At 40.9% G+C, this 20,895-nt stretch overlaps 5 protein-coding genes across 5 annotated transcripts; 4 read left to right on the plus strand and 1 right to left on the minus strand.

Annotated features, from left to right (window-relative positions):
• The first annotated feature begins 66 nt into the window (after positions 1–66).
• On the plus strand, positions 67–2,034 carry LOC109471540 (TM2 domain-containing protein 2-like). The gene is made up of 4 exons (XM_019770888.1): positions 67–234; positions 730–817; positions 1,167–1,285; positions 1,724–2,034. The coding sequence occupies exons 1-4, from the start codon at positions 74–76 to the stop codon at positions 1,935–1,937; spliced, it is 582 nt and encodes a 193-aa protein (XP_019626447.1). The 5' UTR covers positions 67–73; the 3' UTR covers positions 1,938–2,034.
• A 1,157-nt stretch (positions 2,035–3,191) lies between these two features.
• On the minus strand, positions 3,192–16,236 carry LOC109471439. The gene is made up of 12 exons (XM_019770750.1): positions 16,175–16,236; positions 14,530–14,688; positions 13,969–14,117; positions 13,530–13,645; positions 13,184–13,252; positions 12,921–12,980; positions 7,302–7,452; positions 7,096–7,153; positions 6,503–6,635; positions 5,859–6,064; positions 5,439–5,548; positions 3,192–5,161 (listed from the first exon to the last, which is right to left on the minus strand). The coding sequence occupies exons 1-12, from the start codon at positions 16,208–16,210 to the stop codon at positions 3,460–3,462; spliced, it is 2,949 nt and encodes a 982-aa protein (XP_019626309.1). The 5' UTR covers positions 16,211–16,236; the 3' UTR covers positions 3,192–3,459.
• Positions 9,737–12,903, plus strand: LOC109471577 (toll-like receptor 3). The gene is made up of 2 exons (XM_019770928.1): positions 9,737–10,420; positions 10,484–12,903. Exons 1-2 carry the CDS (start codon positions 9,826–9,828, stop codon positions 12,535–12,537), a joined length of 2,649 nt encoding a protein of 882 aa, XP_019626487.1. The 5' UTR covers positions 9,737–9,825; the 3' UTR covers positions 12,538–12,903.
• A 100-nt stretch (positions 16,237–16,336) lies between the features above and the next one.
• Positions 16,337–18,843, plus strand: LOC109471518. Its single transcript, XM_019770855.1, has 6 exons — positions 16,337–16,408; positions 17,009–17,140; positions 17,535–17,799; positions 17,977–18,050; positions 18,238–18,400; positions 18,713–18,843. The coding sequence occupies exons 1-6, from the start codon at positions 16,364–16,366 to the stop codon at positions 18,802–18,804; spliced, it is 771 nt and encodes a 256-aa protein (XP_019626414.1). The 5' UTR covers positions 16,337–16,363; the 3' UTR covers positions 18,805–18,843.
• A 290-nt stretch (positions 18,844–19,133) lies between these two features.
• Positions 19,134–20,589, plus strand: LOC109471413. The gene is made up of 4 exons (XM_019770698.1): positions 19,134–19,304; positions 19,766–19,867; positions 20,262–20,531; positions 20,563–20,589. Exons 1-4 carry the CDS (start codon positions 19,134–19,136, stop codon positions 20,587–20,589), a joined length of 570 nt encoding a protein of 189 aa, XP_019626257.1.
• The last annotated feature ends 306 nt before the right edge of the window (positions 20,590–20,895 follow it).

Here is a 20,895-nt window from a genome sequence, read left to right on the forward strand (position 1 = left end):
ACAAACAATTATGACCCCCCCCCCCGAAATAATCGGTTGCTCCTCCAAAATTGCATTGTGGGTTATTTCCAAGATGGCAGTGTTTTGTTGGAGATTTTGCCTGTTTTCCGGAATAATTTTTCATTTTCTCGGATTTTCTCTGTCCGCAGACATTGAAATAGACGCCTCTTGTCGAAGTGAAGGCTGTGGATTCGAGGACAACCCACTGTCACCGTTCATAAGATGTGAATACTTGTAAGTGATGCTGTTTTTTTTTTTTTGTTGACTCTGGCTGGACATGAAAAATATTATATTTCGGATTTTCGTACTTCCGAAGTAACATGATGTGTTATGCAAATTATATTTGTAACTTTTTTATATTGATGTACATTATATTTACAACATTTGAAAATGCTGTAGCTTATGTAAGATAATTTATATTTGCATAATTTGCTGCTTCATTTTGGGTTTACAGTCAATATATAAATATGCCACTAATATATTTTGATCAGTCAAAAATAATAAACGCTATAAGTTATAACGTTATATATCTGACCCCAAATTTGACCTGCCAATGTGCCTGTCAATCCCATACCCACGTGCTGTCAACCTGTTCTCTGTCTGGACAAGCATACAATGTATACACAAACCCACAGCTCAGCCACTTAAAACAATATTTCCATACCCAGAAATTATTATCTTCTGCATCTGGACCCTGTCAGTGACACAATATTTTACACTTAATTTCAGACCAGCAGAGTTTGTTGAGTGTGATCCACCCATGGACCTGGATGGGAATGAGACAAAGAGAGAGGAGCTGGGCTATGGCTGCATTAAGGTATGGACTCTGTACTTTTGTACCAAAAAGTCTTTGGCAAATAAAGTAGTGATTGAAAGCTGAAACTTTTTTCTTTTATCAATCTTGCTGTAATCTTAATAGACAGCTGTACATGTCATTTACTAGTAGAAGGCTATTAAAATAGTGGTTTTGGTAAATACGTTTTATTTCTCTATCATCTGAATGTCCTATGTCCTCTCCTACATATGCATGTAGTATTTGCAGAGAGGACGAAAGAGGCTCAGCAGTCAGTCAGCAGCTAACTTACATAGGCTTGGTAACCAAGCTATTATTATGTACTAGGAGTAATATGTAATGATGATCATGTAAGTTGTGTTTCATACTCCAGTTTGGTGGTGAGCGGTTTGAGGATGTGGAGAACACCAGTGTGGAGTGTCGGGTATTACCAGGGATAGAATGTCAGGGAAACAGGACTTTCCTCAGTCTCAACCAAGTACCATGTATCAAGTAAGATATCACTACAGTATAAACCATTGGGAAGTGCCTGTATATTTAGCATATTATCAGATTTTGAAACTTTAGTGTTCAAGAATGAAGTAGCTTTATTCATTGCATACAAACTTTCAGATCTACCCCGGTAAGCTATCAAATTTTGTACTGCGCAAAACTTATAACAGTTTGTTATAGAAATACACACGTCGGGTTCTGATATGAAAAGGTTCATATTCAAGACTTAAATAGACATTAACATACCCCATATCCCAACACTTTCCTGTCATATTCTTGGCTTGCAATTACAATGTATTTACAGGGAAATAGACCTGTATGATGTTGTATCTCTGTTTACACACACATGGCGCACATGTTCACAATCTCCTGTATCATACTTTATCTCATTACCTGGATGTCTAACCATCGAGATACTTCTCTGTTTGTCCCCTGCAGGTATTCTGGACACTACTTCGTGACCACGTTGATGTACTCCCTCCTGCTGGGCTTCTTCGGAGTGGACAGGTTCTGCCTGGGGCACACCGGCATGGGGGTGGGGAAACTCCTGACCCTGGGGGGCCTGGGGGTGTGGTGGATGGTGGACATTATCCTTCTCTGTACGGGGAGTTTGGTGCCAGTCGACGGCAGCAACTGGAACCAGTACTACTGAGTAACAGACTTTATCTCCAACCAGGTCTTTTGGATGGCTGCGAAGACAGTATCAAATTGGCCAGGGAGTATCCATTTGCCACCTCGTACAACAAAGATACCAGTACAAAAAAGAGAGCCCATAAAAATGCCTAAAACACGCCAAAAATAAGCCGAAGCCCAAACCTCTGCTTGGAGAGTGTAACATACTACCAAGTGAGAACAAGTTTAGTACCAGTGGATGGCAGCAACTGGAATCAGTACTACTGATTAACGGACTAAAAAGAAAGAACAAGTGCTTTGATTGGCAGGTTATTTATGGCGACACTGAACACTGGGCCCTACTGTCTGTAAACAATTCAATCATCTGCAAGCAATTGCAAAGAATTATGTAACACAAATTTTGACTGAGAAAACAACTGAGACAGATGAAGACAGCCAGGATTGTAAATGAGTTCCACTTCTGTGTTCAAGTCAGTGTAATACATGTACATGTAACAGGTACACCATAAAATAGAATGTTCCAATCATAAAATGATTAGTCTTATGTAAATGTCATTATGGAAATGATGTACATTTTGTAAAAGAAAATAATTTTCAGGTTTTTTATATGTAAATAGTCTGATGTACAGAAAGTTTGTACTTCTTGAGTTATAAATAAAACTTTTGTTGAAACTGATTTGTCAAATGTCTATGATATTACACAAAGTATTGTCAGGACTGTTTTGAGCTCAAATGGGCTTTTTTTACATAATCATTTTTTTTTGTAATCATTTCATAGTATATAGAAATCACGTAAAAGGAAAATGACTATTGTATTGTCATTAAATATATTGTCATGAAAAACATGCATTTAAATCATGTGTAAATACATTGCACCTGATTATGTTGTCGAAAACATTGATGAATAAAACAGTCAATTGATGATGAATAGTGTGGCATAATTTCATGCCTTGAATTGAAATACATTTGTAGTTTAAGGAATTTGTTACTATGTGTGGTAATATTCACTATTGACTTCCTGACAGAAGAGCAGATCCAATTTTCTAGAATTACATTAATAAAACAATTCCAGTGCTACCAACTTTACTCTTGCTATTGTTCACAAGGCTAAAATTGTTTTAAGTATTTAAAACTCATTATCAAAAACTTGAAGCTTCCTAACATTTTACTAAAATTTAAAATACATAAAACTCATTGTCATAAACTCTTGCAGACTGTATGGCATCCTTAAAGTGTGGGCAGAACTGAAGAATCAGATGACAAATTACACCCTGAGGAACTCCCTAACCATAATCCTAACCTTATTCTTATCTTAATGATAATCCTACCAACAGAAATTTAGCTACAAACGTGACTGTGGAATGTCTAAGATGGCGGTGAAATGTCATGATACCACTTCTTGTGATAAATAACCTAGCTTGGGATGTTAACCCTAGTAACTTGGAAGGAAATCCAGCATACTATTCCTGTTGAACACACACAAGGAATTTGATAATTATACATGTATCTCATGTATAGCTATTGACATTTAGTGGCACTAGTTATCCGACTTCCTGATCTAACAATGCCGACACAACTGCCTCCACATTCCCATCATTGTTCTGAAGCATCATCAGTACAGTACCAACTTCAGTCTGTGGCAGGACAGCTCTCACTAGCTGCACTTTCTCACTCCACTTCTTATCAGCGGTTTCAGTCTTTACAGTTCCTTCCCGTGTAGAACCCGTATCTGTCGGTCTTGGCCAGGTTTCTTGCTCAAGGTCATCATCATCTGAATGCCTTGTTTCTTGGGAATCATCGAGTAAAGATATGGTTTCAAGTTCTTGACTAGAAGTTGGAAACGTATCTGTTTTGTTTGGCTGTGCACTGCCACTTGTGCTTGGTTCTGCAGAGTTTCCAAGTGAAGGCCCAAGTTTGGTGTAAGAATTTCTCATACTGTCTTGTTGTATAGATTTCGTCCTGAGTGTGTCTGTAGTGTTCGGTATATATGTATTAGACTTGTATGCTGAACTTGACTTTTCTTCAGAATTCTCCTGTTTCTGGGCACTCATTGACCAAAGGTTCAAGTCGTAATCTTCATCTGAATCTTTCGTTTCTTGTGAGTCGTCGAGCAAAGAAACGGTTTCTAACTCATTTTCTTGTGTGTATATGCCTGTTGCAGACGCCCTGGTCTTGCTTGCTGTATCTAGATCTTTCCTTGTAGCATTTGAAGTCATTGAGCCTTTCCCTTGTCTATAGCCATCAAATCTGTTGTCTGTATCTGCTAAGCCTGACTTCTTTTTAAAAGTGTTTGGAATAAGATCCTTTGCAGTGTTCTCCCTTTTTATTTGTTTTCGAGGGGATGGTTTTGATGATGTGAGGTGATTATCTGTTATGTCTGGTAGTTCGTTGTCAGAGTCACTGTCACATGCAAACACACTACTGCAACTTGCCATTGGTCTCTTTCTGTTTAAACCTGAACTAGTGGCCTTTGAAACTGCACCGTCCATGTCAGAGTGGCATCTCTTGTCAATGCTGTCTTCGAACCCAGAGTCTAGTCTTCTTTTGTACATGAAGTTTGTTTTTGGTGTTGGTTTATTGTCAATTGTCGAGTTTTGTGTGGGAAAGTTCTTCTTCTCCTCACTCTCAACTTCTTGAGAATCCTCGTCCAAATCTTCAAGGGATGTTTCTTCAAAGTCACCTCTGTAGCGATTTCTTGTGTACTCCGCAGGGTCGTACATTGCCTGTACTTTGGGGAGCGGGCTATTCTCTCCGAAGTCTGGCATTTTCACAGCTGCGCGCTTTCTACCAGGACTAAGGAGTGGTTTCTCCTCCGTCCTCTTTACCAGGGATGAATTCAGACTCTTCCTGCAACTGTTACCTTTCCCCTCTGACCCCTGACCTCTCTTAGCAGGCGACACAGGGAAGAAGTCCTTCATTGTTTTCTCAGGGGAAGGGGACGAGCCATAACCCCTGACCTTTGACTTGAACTCTGCTGCGTCCTTGAAGGGCGAAGTCTTGGCCGTGTTCCATAGCAGAGACTTTTGCGGGGAGTCTGTGGTGAGTGGACGTACAGGACTGGTGTCAGGTGATGGCATGGAGGGGTACTTTGTTGTGGCAATTTCGATACCACTTCTGTCTGGACTGGTTTCAATCCTTGACGTAACCTTTCCTTGTAGATTAGATCCTTTCTTTGTGATCACACTCTTCTGTTCTTCAACGTGACTGCCGACTGCTAAGGTATCGAAATCACCGGAGTCCAACCTGAAAAACAAAATACTGCTTTGTTCAAGTGGTAGTTGACACAACACTTGGAAATGCAAAACATACATAATACATACAATTTCTAAGGCAAATCTGAACAAAATGCATTTTTCAATTCCTTTCCTGGGACAACATAATTTCAAATTATAAGTTTGATTAAGATAAAATACATCTAACGTAACAGCCTGACATATACAAAACATTGCCTGCCAAGACTGTAAGTACAAACAAGTGTCAAAAACTTTTCTTGTTCACAGGAGGATATGTTTTACTTCACCTCTGCTGAAGCTCGACTGTGACTGTAGCCAGGAACTCCACTGTGCCCTCGATGTTCTCAGTTCTCACCAGGTCAAATTCATCACTGTCATCCAGTTCTTCTAACACATTCTAAAAAAAAAAACAGGGAAAACAAAAATCACTGTGTTGAATGTAGTTCAAATAAAAAGTGACATTGTGTTGAGATTTCCAAAACAATGAAGTCACATTATGCTAGACCCAGGTGATCAGTTACATCAACATTTTCAAACAGCTTCAAGAGTCATAAATTATCACTGACTGATGCCATTTGGGTAAGAACTTGACTTTGCAGTACATGTATATGACATTATTCAGCATAGTATAGCAACTATTATTAAGTAGGCTTTTAAACCCAACCTTTTAGTCTACTTTAAGGGCACAAAGTCTTGCGGAGACTCACGTTGAGCTGTTCCACTGTGGGATTGCCACACCTGGCCACACCCCTGCATCCGTCGGCACACCTAACCATGTACTGCTCAGGTGTGCACTCCAGGACGTACTTCAGACTGCAGTGGAGGCTGTAAGGACTGAACCTCCGCCTGAACTCCAGCATCTTCTCCTTCTGGGTGAAGTAACGGCCGTCCTTCAGGCTCCAGGCCAGGTCATCTGTGAGTGCAAACATGGTTTCAAACTGACTTGATCCAAACTTGATCTTGAACCAAATTGAATAGCAAAGTTCGTTATTTACGTGCATCCTTTGTGTTGGAATAAAGTTCAACATTTTACATGTACTATGATTACTACCAACACAGAAGAACTTATGATAAGTCCTTTAGTTATTCATTACCACTTGTTTCACTAGAGTCAATGTTTCAATGATCGTCTGTCATCTTCATCACTCAGGGCAATTATGACTGGTTCACTGTACATTGATCCTAAGGTAACTCCCAGCTTCAATGCACAGTGAACCAGTCATAACAGCCCTGATGAAGATGAGAGACTACATGTGGATCCAAATAAGCTCAAACTCACCTGCCCTTTTCCTCTCCACTAACACAGGTGTACTACACCTGCACACTTCTACACACCTGTACTAGAACTCACCTGCCCTTTTCCTCTCCACTAGCACAGGTAATACATGCTCCTCTCCTGCACATTTCCACACCCAGCTGTAGTCCCCACACTGTAGTGATGCCGTGCGATGTCGGACACCCAACCGGCACAGGTAACGATGCAGCTACACACAACACGGTAGCATATTACATTGTTCGTGATTGTGTAATCTACATGACAAGGCTAAATCAAACGGTTTACAAGAAATCAAGGACTTCCAAGCTCCATGAAATGTTTTTGTGAATGTCTTGTTTTATTCATCCTGGTGAACTTTCTTGTTGATTCTGTCTATGGTTTTTCTCACTGCCTCCAATAAGGCAAGAATTTGAAGACAGGTAATGAGGAGATAACCTTTTCTGGGACCTTTCTGGGATCTGTCTGTCAGTGTCCCAAACATGCCTAGCATATGAACTACTATGAAGCACAAGCAAAATTAATACACAAACTGACACACACACTGAAAATAAAACCCCCACAATACCAAGTAACTTGAGGTGTCAAGAGTTAAATACAGGTTGCATATCAGCCTGCAGGTTTGAGGAAAGTTCACAAACTGTTTTAACGTTTTTTTCTGCCATACTCACCTCCCCCAACTTGACTCTGTCTCCTCCCCACTCCCTCACATCTACCAGCAGGACAATACTGTAAAATACAGGGATCCGAGATTTCAGTCTTCTTGATCTGGAAGCTATTGGGGGTTGCCTGAAAAATTGTGCTACTTGTATGACATTGTACAATTAAACCTATAAGGTCTCTAACTGTTCCTTGAAATCCAAATCCAAACACTTACCCATCAGATCCATTGTCATTGGTGTAGAGTGCCCTGTCTTCCTCAACTGGAACATGTGCTGAATTCTCTGGCTGTGGTTTAGCTGAGGAAGAGGATCTGGATCTTGCTTTCTCCACTACTTGACCTTGGATTGCCTCTCCTGGTTTGGTGCCTGAAAAAATGTTTACATTTGGCAATCATGATCAGGGCTCAAAATATGTGTGTACTGAGTGCATTTAGACATTTTAGTGCACCCAAAATTGGAACTGTGCACACAACTGTGGGTGCACTGGTACACCTAGATATTTGTGTAGGGTTATGTTTGTTATGTTTGTACACTACTATACAGCAAAACTACATTTTTAATACATTTGTACATTCAATACAAAAAATGGCAGAACCTGGCAAATTGTTCTGACATGTATACTGCATGCAATAAATAAAAACTAGTATTCAAACTAACATTCAAAATCTGCCCAAAATGTATCTCAAAAGCTGAGTGAATACTTGTCAATGATTTTTTTTCATGTTCATTGAACCATGTTCCACACAGATGACATCATACTGTTAGTCACACTGGTGCCCTTATAAGCATACAGATGTAACTTTTCAACAGGTCACAATGGGTGCCAAATACTTGGGTGCTTCTAGCTTTTAACATGTGTGCAACAGTTTTAAAAAAACTAGCCTAGGTGACATCCTCATTGTATACCAGGGCTCCCATACTCCCTAGTAAAAAATCTATAACAATCTCGGAATATTTTTTGCCTTTGTGTGCTTTGAGTTAGGGAAAGACCCAAAAACAGTCCAGGTTCTGGACTGTTTTTGGTACCAGGTACTTGACAATATGTAACTTGATAGTCATCAACTTCCCTTTTTTTGTCCATAGATGAGCCCATAATGGCAAGGGGTGTTCCTCAATTATGTTTTCATTTAAAAAGTCAAAATTTGAATTTAAACATGAAACTACAAGGCATGTCCTGGTTACATGTATCATAACAATTCTGCACTGTGTATGTCTAACTCTTTTAGAGGAGCACCACACACTAAATTACATGAAAAAAATTACTCTGATTTCCCCCCAAGAACTTTCTTATGGAATGTTCCAAACTTCCTCATTCAGAACTAGAACTGTTTCAGTTTATCAGTTCCTTCTTTTGGATTTCGTTTCAAATACCAGCAAGTAAGGCAATTCAAATTTTCTTTCATTTGAAGAATATACATCCATTCTCTTGATTCTTGCCTATAATTTCTAGAATAGTACACTCAGAAGGAGTTATTGTTTTGTAAACAATTACTGACAGAGATAAGGCCACACCAATTTAATTTGTTGGTTCTTGGATTTGCCTCTTCGTTTATTTCTGATTTGCAAAAAAAAATTTGATTCTGGTCCTGAATCAACTGAAAAATGCTCATGTTTTGCCCCCAACAGTTGAGGAAAGTCCTTTTCTTCCTAGTTGTTACAGTTTTCCCATCTATCATTGCAGTGGTTTGATTAAAAGTTCAAATTCAATGTTTAAATTTTAACCCAGCCTTTTGTGTTGACTTCATGGCTCATTTTGTAGCATTTAAGCCTATAATAGGCTGCCTAGACCTGTTTTTATTTTATTTTTTTTCGCCCTGTCGCTTCATATTTTTTCTGAAAAAATCCGAGAACCAACAAATTAAATTGGTGTGGCTTAAGTGTCATTTCTCTTCTCCAGGAAAATAATCCTAGGCTGAACACATTTCTGCTGTAGATTCTATGATGGGTCAAACAGAACACCACTGCTCCAAACATCTATTTTGTCTAGCTAATGCTATGCTCCTGGTACTGCTGCAAATGATGTCTTGCCAAGGCCTGGCTGTGAAAGGTAAGAATTACATTGTACATGTAGTAGCCTGTTTCAAACCTATTTCGGCTGCCAAGTCTCTAGTGCATAAAATATATTTGTACACGAGGCCAAAGAATTAGTATAGGAGATTTGGCGTGAATATAAATAGAAATTAGACATTTATTTACTCTTACATGTTCATATGTATGTAATGTATATGTTTATGTTCATGTTCTGTACCCATCCGACCTGTACTTACTTCTGTAGAACACAAATGTACAATAAAGGTCTTCATTCATTCATTATAAACCTCATACACTGTATATGACAAGTTATGTTAATTACAGAACTGATCTATATAGAACAAACTTTAATTTCAAGTCATGACGAAGTTACACATGTATTTACACCCAATATTCTTTCTGTTAAGAAAGAAAACTTGTCATCAGTCTGTACAATGTAGCCATAAGAAGGAAGTAAAATGCTGGTTATCTTCTAAGAACAAGTAGCACAGATATATTTCTGCTTTCAGTTCTGGGATGGTCAGTCCCTTTCATGTCACACTGATGCTCCAGACTGGAATACCAAAATACAGCAACATGAATGTGAAATGTCAGTTATTCATGTTGCTCATTTGCGTCCCATATAACAAAAATAATGAATTGTAGCAAAATGCATACAAAGTTAAATTTTGTTTCTCTTCCCTTGTTTTAGTGCCACAGTGTACAAGGATGAACACAACAGTTGACTGCAGTGACAAAGGCTTCATCCAGGTCCCTGCCAACATTCCTGCTGACACTACCAGCCTGGACCTCAGCTCCAACAACATACAACAGCTGGACGACTACTCCTTCTCCACCCTGCCTCTCCTGACATCGCTGGACCTCAGTTCAAACAGTCTAGTCACCATCCAACCTGCAGCTTTTTACAACCTTTCCAAACTGAGGGAACTGTCCCTATCTCGAAACAACCTCTCTGCACTTCCATCCGCGATATTCCGACCGCTGAAGTCATTGGCAGCTCTTTCTCTTGCTGATAACAATCTTCCTGATATACTAAGTTTTGATGAGATATGGGACGGGCTACACTTAACCAAACTTGATCTGAGAGAAAACAAGATAACGGAAGCAAAGTTTTCACAAGCTTTTTCTGAGATGCCCTCACTGACATCATTAGACTTATCCTTAAATAGGATCTCTGTACTTAAAATTGCTGATTTCGAGCCCTTTGTTTCACACAGATTTCAGACTCTGGAATTATCTGTGAATCCTATAACTGTCATAGAACCTGGATTCTTTGCACAATTTCGAACTATAGAATATCTTGGTATGTTGTTAACAAGCGCAAACATTCTACAGAATGCATTTTCAGGTTTGCACTCTGTAAAAGTGACTCGATTGGACATAAACATTGCAGACTATAGCAATACCATAAATGAGGGTGCGTTTCAGTTTCTTCAAAACTCATCGTTGAAAAGTCTTGTCTTGGGATGGGGAAGTATCAAAGAACTCCAGGATTGGGCTTTCCATGGATTAGACAGCCTGGAATATCTTACTCTCCAAACTATTCACATAGAAAAAACATCTCCACATGCATTTGGGGGATTACAGAATCTAGTTGTGCTCAATCTGGGAGAAAATCATTTGGAACAAGTTCCTTTCAAGGCACCTACAGTCATGTTTCCAGCTCTGAGAGAATTACACCTCAAATACAACAACATAAAAACCATCGTGCCGGAAAATTTCAGGGGCCTTCCGAACTTGCAACTACTTAATCTGGACCGTAACATGATAACAAACATACCTGCAAATGTTTTCCATGGACTTCGAAATCTAAACACATTGTCTCTACAAAACAACAAGATCAGTCTCCTTTCCAACGAGAGCTTCGTGGGTTTGGAAAATGTTATTTTCATGGACTTGTCTATGAACAAACTCACCGTACTCCCAGATGGTGTCCTATCTCCACTAACAAGCCTGGAAAAGCTTGACTTCTCAGAAAACTACATCTCCCCTGACATGGAGGATTTCAACGGCCTAAAGAAGATCACGACACTCAACTTACATCAGAATCATGTCATTCTCAGGCTGAGCACGTTTAGGCTAGTTTCAAGTCTAGAAGACCTCAATCTGTCTGGAAATGACCTGTTCAATGAGCACATGCAATGCTGGTTTAAAAATTCACCATGCAAGCCTTTTACAACTCTGAGGAATCTACTAACACTTGACATAAGTGACAACCTCATTGCTCCAGCAAGTAATATGCAAGAATTCTTCGAAGGTTTGGTGTCTTTACGGACTTTGCGTGTGATACGCACTGGAGATGTCTGGAGGAGGTTTCAAAACACAACTGTTCTGTACAGCATGCCCAACCTGGAAACTCTCAACATGAGAGAATGTAAGATACAGCACATCCCTGCTGATGCACTCAGCATACATTATAACCTACAGTTTGTAGACTTCAGTGAAAATTCCATCTCTAGTCTTCCTGACACCGTATTCGTAAATGTCAGATCTCTCAAATACCTCTATCTTAAAACAAACACCATTACTTTCTTGAACGAGTCAAGTTTTGCGACTGTCTTGCCAACTCTGGAAAGTTTTGGCCTAGATCTTAGTGAGAATCCTTTCTACTGTGACTGCAGCATAACATGGTTTGTTAGCTGGGCTGATGCTAACCCCTCAAAAGTAATTTTCTGGGAGAAGGATGGTTTCTATGTCTGCAACACTCCTGCATCTCTGCACAACAGGGAACTGCGAAGTTTCCACCCGGATTGCGATTCTCACTTGAATTTCTACATGTGCGCGGCCACCACTTCCCTCCTGTCCCTGTACATGTTGACTGTGTTTGTGGTGACTCAGTGCAGCTGGTACGTCCGGTACCTCTGGTTTCTGTTACAGGCCCGGTTCAGGGGGTACGAAGAACTCCCAGGCAGGGAGGTACAACGGTTCAAATATGATGCATTCGTGGCGTACAGCAGCGCAGACAAGAATTGGGTGACCCAAGTGCTGCGGCCGCAGCTCGAGGACAATCCGCCGCGCTACCGGCTCTGCTTCGGCGAGCGTGACTTCCGCCCAGGGGTGGCGATCACGGAGAACATCGGGCGTGCCGTCCGCGCCAGCCGCAGGACCATCTGCCTGATCACCCGGAGCTTCGTGCGGAGCAGCTGGTGTAACTACGAGATGCGTGCGTCGGAGGGGCGGTACCACCTGTTCGACCCACGCAGGGTCAACCTGATCCTGGTGTTCCTGGAGGAGATACCGGACGGGGACATGGAGCGGCACAAACACCTGCAGGACGTCCTGAGGAGGGACACCTACATCAGCTGGCCCGGGAACGACAGGGGACGGCCACTGTTCTGGGCAAGACTGAGGGAGGCTCTGGGAAAACCTCTGCCTGTTAATCACGCTAGAAACAGGCACATTCTAGAGGACAGTGTATAGACAGGTCGTGTCTGACACAGCTACATGTATATGTAAGTTCTTGACTTTGAAAAATTCAAATTCAATCTTTATTCAAAAAACTTGCAGACAATATTCTCAGTCCGAATTATGTTCTTCTGACAATTCCATAGTCTGTAGACCCATTGCACATGTTAAAATGACAAGTAAGACTAGTAATCTGAAAAATGATGCCTTGACCACTTAACAGACTTTTGCTTGTATGCATGGAACTATTTTTAGATACAAGTAGTAAATGCATATAACTGAATGTTTAAACATGGTTACACAGAATACACAGCTCCTCTAAAGAACTATTGAAATTTCAGTACAAATATGTAGTACTTGCTAAAAGAAAATTATGATAGCTACTATATATTTCTCACCTCGCAGCCTGTGTGCCACCTCCTCTCCTGCTGGCAGCAGTTCATACACAGGTTGTTTTTCTGAAAAACAAATATTTTGCTATGATCTATTTGTTCATCCAACATAGAACATATATTACATGTATGTGTTATGTAAGATGTTCATTTGTGTTTAATTTTCTTAGATAAGATATTACAGTACAGGCACATCTTCCAAAGATGACCACTTAAGTGGTCATACATACGTACAGTGTAAACATGTACACATATGATACTGAACATACTTAGGGTCCTCTTCTTGATGTAGAGTCTCTGGATCAGTACATGTAGTCTCCACCATGCCATACACAACCCTGCAGCACACAAGAAAAGGATCCGATGTGAAATTCATGATGACAAAAGAAGAAGAATAGACTGCTTGCAATTTGCATGTACATTTGTAGCAAATATGGATAGTATGTTTACCCTAGCCTGAAATTCACATTAACTATTCAGAGAAACTGTCTAAAGAAGAATGTTTGAAGTATATCTAATACTTATCAAATACATGATTGTACATTAAGTACAATATACAATACACATGACATAATGTAAGGTACAAACAGTACAGATGACTGAGTATCTTTTCACCTGTGTTTCCTTCTTTCCCCTCTACAATGTGTTGTGTGGACTGTAGGAATGTCTCCTGTGTGATGGCCTGGGCCTTGACTTTCAACATGGGCTCTGGGACCAACAACTGCTTGTCACTGAAAAAAAAAACGAGCACAAGCTGCACAATTAATAAACATCATGCTTCAATTTGCAATTTTTTTACAATTTCCACTGGATAAACTTGTACATTAAAAAAAATATAAAATAGACTTGTTCTAGCCACATTCGAGTTCCTCTTTGACTCTTCAAAGAATTTATCCAGTTGCTTGATTTATTCAGTTTTTAGTATGATCCATACATATTTTCTAAGTTTTCAGAGGTACAGGTAAGACTTGTCTGGTGCAGATAATTTCAGAGTTACCTGCACCAGTACAGAAAAAAGGATTTCAAGCCCTGATAGTCTGTATATGAAACTGACCCTTCATTTATGAGTTCCTCCTTGGCATTGAGCATGGCCACCAGCAGAGCAGGAGCAGAACTCAGGAATGTACCATCTGGAGGGGGGTCGGTTAAAATGCCCGGTGCTGCCTCAAATGTCTTCAGTTTCTCAGCCAGGACACCTCCAATCTGAGTACCAAGAAGAAAAAGTGTAACAGTTTATTCTCTATTGGGGAGCAGGAAGACATTATGATTTTCCCTTCTTCAAACATCTGCTTCAAAGATAAGCAAACTGCAACATTTAAAGTCAAATACAAAGGGGGGGCACACATGCCTTTTTCCGTACGGTAGAGTGTAATCAAACGTTTTAATTCTATGTAGAGCACTCTGCTGATTCAACGTAGAGCATAATTGGCGCATTTTGCATAGAGCGTAATTTGCCGTTTTAATTCTACGTTATGCGTCGTAGATACCTGGAATTGATCCTAAAATGTAATGGGGAGGCTTCTTCCATTCAGCGTAATATGTATCCGGCTCTCAAAATTTAGCGTAGAGCGTTGTCGGGACCCCCATGCAGGCCCTCACGAAGGTCCCTACTCACCCCCTCCAGCTTGGTGGCCTGTTTGACAGACTTGACAGGTTTCTCCTCCAGCTCCAGGGAGACGATCGCGCGGGACGTCCACTCCGCCGCAGACTTCAGGTAGTGTGCCCTGCGCTGGTTACGCTCGTGGTGGATCAGCCCGCGGATAAACTTGTACCGCTGACGTACGGAACACAACGTTAATATCCATAGCTAGGGAACCTTGATGTTAAGTGGTACATGACTGGTGAAAATTGCATATTTTTTGCAAGGGCGTTTTACAGAAGGCCTCTTGCCTTGTAGAATGTCCTAGTTTTTAGAAGTAAATATTTGAAAACAAAAGAGACCGTAGATGCTAAAAAATCTTACTCTGCTTGATCTAGCCATATCAAGATATCAAAATCCAACCAACCCCAGCCCCCTTCTTTGTACCCCTAATTATTAAGTACATCATCATATATATCTTTGTGTGTTTACTTTCATGCCCACGGCGGTCGGTTGCTAGGCTAAAAGTCGCATTACTAGGGAGGTATCGGGTTACAGAACGTGTTCGAACGTGGCCGCGCGGGAGTCCCGGGCCGGCCCGGGGGCAACGGGTAAAATTTGAAAATAAACAAAAGTAATTGGAGAGTAAATACTCGTCAAAATAAAATGTAATAAGTGATTTTGTTTACCTCAAATGTTATTCTTGCACTGCCTTTGCTCCGCTTTGTGTACATTTGCTTCCAAATGAGATCAATTTCGGATTTCAAAAAGGGTTCACGAGAACCAAACAACTGATTTTAAGAGGCCCCGAAAATTAAAAATAAGGTTAGATTTTTGGATTTTTAGAAATATTACAGTAAATTTAAACTTTCTGTCTTAGGATTTTTTAGTTTTTAACTAAAACTCGACTTACAGTCAAAAGAAGAGCTAAAAACGCAGTGTTTTAACTTTAAATACCGATAATTCATAATCGCGGCCATATTTAAAAAATCCCTAAGACAGAAATCTGCGGAAACCGTTGCTCTTCCAAACAAGCCCTCAATGAGGTAATTTGAGCGATTTTTGGGAATGGTTAAAATACCATGTTTGCACGCGTGCTATGACACTTGGATATGGGGACCTGGCTTTTATAACAGCGTATACAAGAATTCTGACCTTCAAGGTCACCCACGATGACGGCAGTAGCTTCGTTACATGTTACATATCCACAATAAAATCACGGCATAGATGTAATGTTTTGAAAACGGTTCATATTTGTGGAAAGGTGGATTTTTCCTGTTCCGTGGTTCCCAAGTAAAAAAGGGCTTGAAGTAGCCGGTTGTAGCGGCTTTGCTGTAAATGACCGCGGGTAACCCCAGATCGAACGCCCGCTCTATTCGAATGACGTCATATCGAACAAGATTCGCGGGTTCGGGGGATTCGATCTCCATAGTAGCGGATTGGGACTTTTGGGCCCAAATCTGACCATCGTGGCCTAGGCTTGCCCATTACCCCGCCCCTCCCCGTCCCCTGAAACTTCGGCGACCAAAATTATTTTCCCTTTCCAGTCCAAAACTCTCCATCAAACGGCAATAAAAGCATTAGAACTACTTTCTATATGTACACATATATAACCTGAATATCAAACATCGATAGTTTTGACCTAATATCCTTGTGAAACTCAGAAAACTGTCAAACTTACCAAATCTGGATATTTTTTCCTTCCCGCGTCCGCCATCTTCCCGCGCAGAGAATAATGGGAAGTGAAGAGTCTCCTACCCAATCAGCTTCCTCTTTACAACAATTGTGACCAATCACAGACCGTTTGACAAGATCTTTTGATAGAGGTTAAAGGTCAGATTTGTTGTGGCGCCAGAGTGTGCATTTTGATATGGATGATGCGGATGTTGTTTTGTTTTATGGCCCTCCCTTAGTGGTATGTACTTTTCCGTTTTACTCATTTCTCAGAAAAGCAATCGTAGATCCTTTATATGATCCTGTTGTTTTGCGATCCTTTTTTCTTTATCTGTATTAACTGCAACCTATTTTGTTCATGCATACTGCTGATTTACACTTAGTTGACAACTCACAACTCTCGCCAAAAAATCCCAATCAATGCCATATGTTCAACATATGGCATTGATTAGGATTTTTTGGCGAGGCCACTGGGGCGAGCTTGCGTCATGTTTTAGGTACAGTGTGTATGTAAGGGTAGAGATTGCAATTGTTCAGAATGGCTGATTCTACTAGCTAACGTTGCGATCAGAGTAAGTTTATGTTATCACCATTAACGTGTTACTGTCAGGGTAGTTTCCCCATTTATAAATCCTGAATCCTTTCAAGTTAATCCATTGATTTACGTAACGTGAATCAAAGAGTAAAAGTTCTGACTGCCTTTTAAGAGAAGATCCCCTGCACAGAAATATAGTCACAGAATCCGACTGCATCTCTTCCGACAGTATCAGCAATTCTTCCAAATTATAATCTCAATCCTGAAGAATTTTTTAAAGGCTTGCAATGTGTTTTCTATGTGTAGGGAAAGTCGTCCCACTACCAACAACATCTGACCCCCGGCCATGTCAGGCTGTCTGCACAGGAACTGTTCCAGCAGGACCCGACCTTGTCTCTCCGACAGGTCGCCATGAAGGCAGTGGGGCTGCTCAGACAGGTGAGATGTAAGAAGTAGAGTGAATTCATTCCTAAAGCTAACAGACATCTGTTACAGGAAGAATAGTGTGAAATTCACACCAATGGAGATCCTAAACAAACATACAAACAAACCGCAGTCATTCAGTTTGAGGAATGAATCCACTCTACTTTGCACTGCATAGTTCTCAACAGATGTAGGTTAGCTTGAGAAATGGATCCACTCTATTTCATACTGTATAACTATAAGATGGTTCAATGTTCCAACAGTGCATGCTCAAAGTTAAAGGTGAAGGGCCCCTGACGTAGTAAACAGTTCTTGTCTACACACCTTAGCCTAAAGAATGGATTATTTCCATAATGGTAGTAATCACTGGATTGATTTGTTACAATGTTTTGTTGTTTTTTTTCTGCAGGGTAAGAAAGTTGTAATCGACGATGAAAACTGGTCCAGAAACACGCGGATGTCCTACACCAAACTGATCAGCTGTAAGACACCTGGGAAGAGCATCAGGTGCCTCACGTTTCACCCGCAGGACAGACTGCAGCTGGACTGGGCCAGGGAGTGGGCAGCCACGGGGAACAAAGGTCAGGGGTCGCAGGTCAACTGGAAGCAAGTTGATGCCAAGATCGACGCCTGGTTTGATGAGAACTGTTGGCAGAGTGGTGTGGAGAGACCAGGTATGGGTCCATCTGGAGTAAATTTTGTTATACACATTTGTATACCACAAGCAAATCATTCTACACTGGATAATTGCTGTTCATATACACATACTAGTACCATTGTTAGCTAAGTCAAGTGCTGACTGAGGTAATGACATTTGTCATTGCCATTTATGCATTCCATTATAATTGCAGTACCACCAGCAGAAGCCGAGGGTCTGTCAGTTGACGAGCTCCACACACAGTTGATTTGTCAAACACACTACAAGGTACTTAGCTACAGTACTCATATACAGTAGGTAGAAAGGCAGTGGATGCTACATGAATTTTCTTACCTTTTCCAAAATCATATCCAATTGCTTGAGTAACTGTTTTTTGGCGTATCTTATTACTTGGATGTCTAACCTTCATCGACGCATCAAGGATTATTACAGTAAGCTCCCTCTCCTCCCCCAGTTTGAGGTGCCCTGTTTGCTGGTCCAGTGGGAGGCAATGGTCCAGTCCACGGGAGGCAGACTGGTCCTGAGGGACAGCTTACAGGACATCCTGCAGCTGTGGACAGAAGCCAACCCCTGTGGGCACATCCTGGTCATTGTGGACGGGCAGAACAACATGGCGGGTAAGAGCTGTCAGATTTCTAGACAGAAAGGAAAGTGATTTGATCTACTCTTGAAGAGCTATTCTTCCATTCTTCGTGACAGAGAAGACATGTGCGGTATTACAGTTTCATGGTACTGGGGAAATTCCCCTAGCTCTGTTCAAGTACCAGTGGGCCACAGCTTAATGTCCCATCCTAAGCACTAAAACCCTTTCCATTAGCATGCATGCTGGGTGAGTGACAACTTGGATTCGAACTCACTACCTCATGGTCCAGAGACAGTATATGTATCCAATTGTAATGATGTGTACTAATGCCTGACTCCATCCTTAGGCACACATGGAAGCACCAGTAGTCAGCAGACCATCCACCTGAAATCTGTGATGACATCATTGTGTCAAGAGGTCTGTAACTTTCTTACATGAATTGATTACCTGCTAATCATTGTGAATACAAGAACTGGACCCTAGACTATGATTCAAATTAAAAACCTGTGGCATGTACATTTATATGATAACCATTGACCAGGCTGAGTGATAAATAGTAGACGGTCAACGGTCCTCACAGAGGAAGGGTAAATGCCAACAGATGCAAACATCCAACTTGGATGGAACAGATCATACAATAGGATGCAAAAGCTGATAATGATGATGATGATAACAGCAAAGCAAGAACTTCAACTTTTGATATGTTTCTTGTGATATTTATCATAATATTTACAGACATCTGCCAAACTGACATTTACTTAGTACATATGATACAGATTTTGCTCTTAATCTCCATCTTCACCCTCCAGTTTACAGCGAATGTGGTGTATTTTGCACAAATCGCTGACTTGGAGGAGTCAGGACCATTCAGTCGGCCCCCGGAGCCGGGCTTGTTGGCATGGTTACAGCTGAGCCACCATCTCAACCTGTTCCATCAGGTAACATAGATCTACCAGCACGTCTGCAAAACGTACTATGCCTGCATGAAACCTGTAATATATTGTCCATAGCACTTTGGTAGAATGTCTCATTTAAGGTCATATTGAAGGATGACATCCCGTCTACAGTTTTTAAATATTGTGTTGGCAACAGAAAAACTTCTGATGCAATGTTGCCAAGAACCTCCTTGTGTTGACCAAACAGCCAACAAAAAAAAAATCCAGGTTTTGCACAGGACGTTCTGCTGACATGCTCACTCCAACTTAAATGTTGTAAATGCAGGGACTTTTGCAGTATTTGTAGTTCTATTTTAGCAGAAAACTTGTTGTCAGATCTGTGGTGCAGTCAAATAATCACACCAAGGAGGTAATCAGACTGAGTGCTAGACGAGATGAGAGATACATAATTTTGTAGAACTGTAGATGCATTTCTTAATCGATCCTTGTTACTGTGTTCCCAGTCCAGTCTGTATGTCTGGCAGTCATCCAACCACAGGAGGAGTGCTGAATCTGTGGGGATGAGACATGTCAGTGGGGACAGGCTCGTGGCACGGCCCAGGATGGTACAATAAAATTATATGGCGTACTTTAGTAGTGTTTAGGAGAATTAAAGAATTATAAGTTAGAAAGTTTTTAAAATCTTGTCGGAAAATTGGCAGCGTCTTAGGCAAACACTTTTTGCATTTGATATGCAGAATCAACAGTTAATATTGCTCAGTTGTAGTTGGAGAGTTTGAAACAATTAATTTAATAGATAGCCTGGTTTCATATTACTGATAGTGGCTCATATACATGTACATTTCGTTGTTGGAAGTATAGAACCGTCTTTAAGATTATGGGCAAATGTAGAAATAAGAAATTTTGAGATTCCTGTAAGTCTTACAAACCTGAAAAGATACTCAGGTATGTTACAGAGGTCCAATTTGATTGTTCCTCCATGTATCTCCACTCATCCAGGTATTATCAGTACCGAAATCTGTGAATGCAGAAATCCCTGCAACACTACAGTCCCTGAAGCTGGTGACACCAGACACCCCCCCACCCCCACCATCTGTCCCCCTGTACCAGGAAGCCTTACAGCACTGTGAACTGGGCGAGGGCACGTCTTCTACCCCACAAGTCTGCTACATCAGCAGGAACATGCAGGGTGTTGGGAGAGTACACGGGGTGTGCTTCAGGGACATGTCTGTGTTGGAGAGAGTGCAGGGCTTGTACAGGGACAATGCAGCACTGCTGATGGAGCCCAGAAGCAGGATAGAGGAGATGTGTGGTAGAACTGTCGTAACAGTACAACAAAAAACAGCGGATCAACAGGATAAACAACAAACTAGCACATCTACTACTAGTATCCATGGTAGGTTTGGCAAGCTTACTGCTTGTCTAGTCCTTCTTTATTTGACTTTTTGTTTATTTACATGCAGTTAGTTTTCAGTAGCCATGCACAAAGGAAAAAAGTTGAAAATAACTTTCTTTTTTGATTACAGATTATTAGTACTTTCTGTGTCTTTTATACCATCCTGTTTTACACAGTAATAGTCTTTCAGACTGACTGACAGTAGTATCTTTTTGCATCCCAGAGAAAAGAAGTGCT

This window comes from Branchiostoma belcheri, unplaced genomic scaffold, assembly GCF_001625305.1.
Source record: "Branchiostoma belcheri isolate BF01 breed outbred unplaced genomic scaffold, Haploidv18h27 scaffold25, whole genome shotgun sequence".
Lineage (NCBI taxonomy): Eukaryota > Metazoa > Chordata > Leptocardii > Amphioxiformes > Branchiostomatidae > Branchiostoma > Branchiostoma belcheri.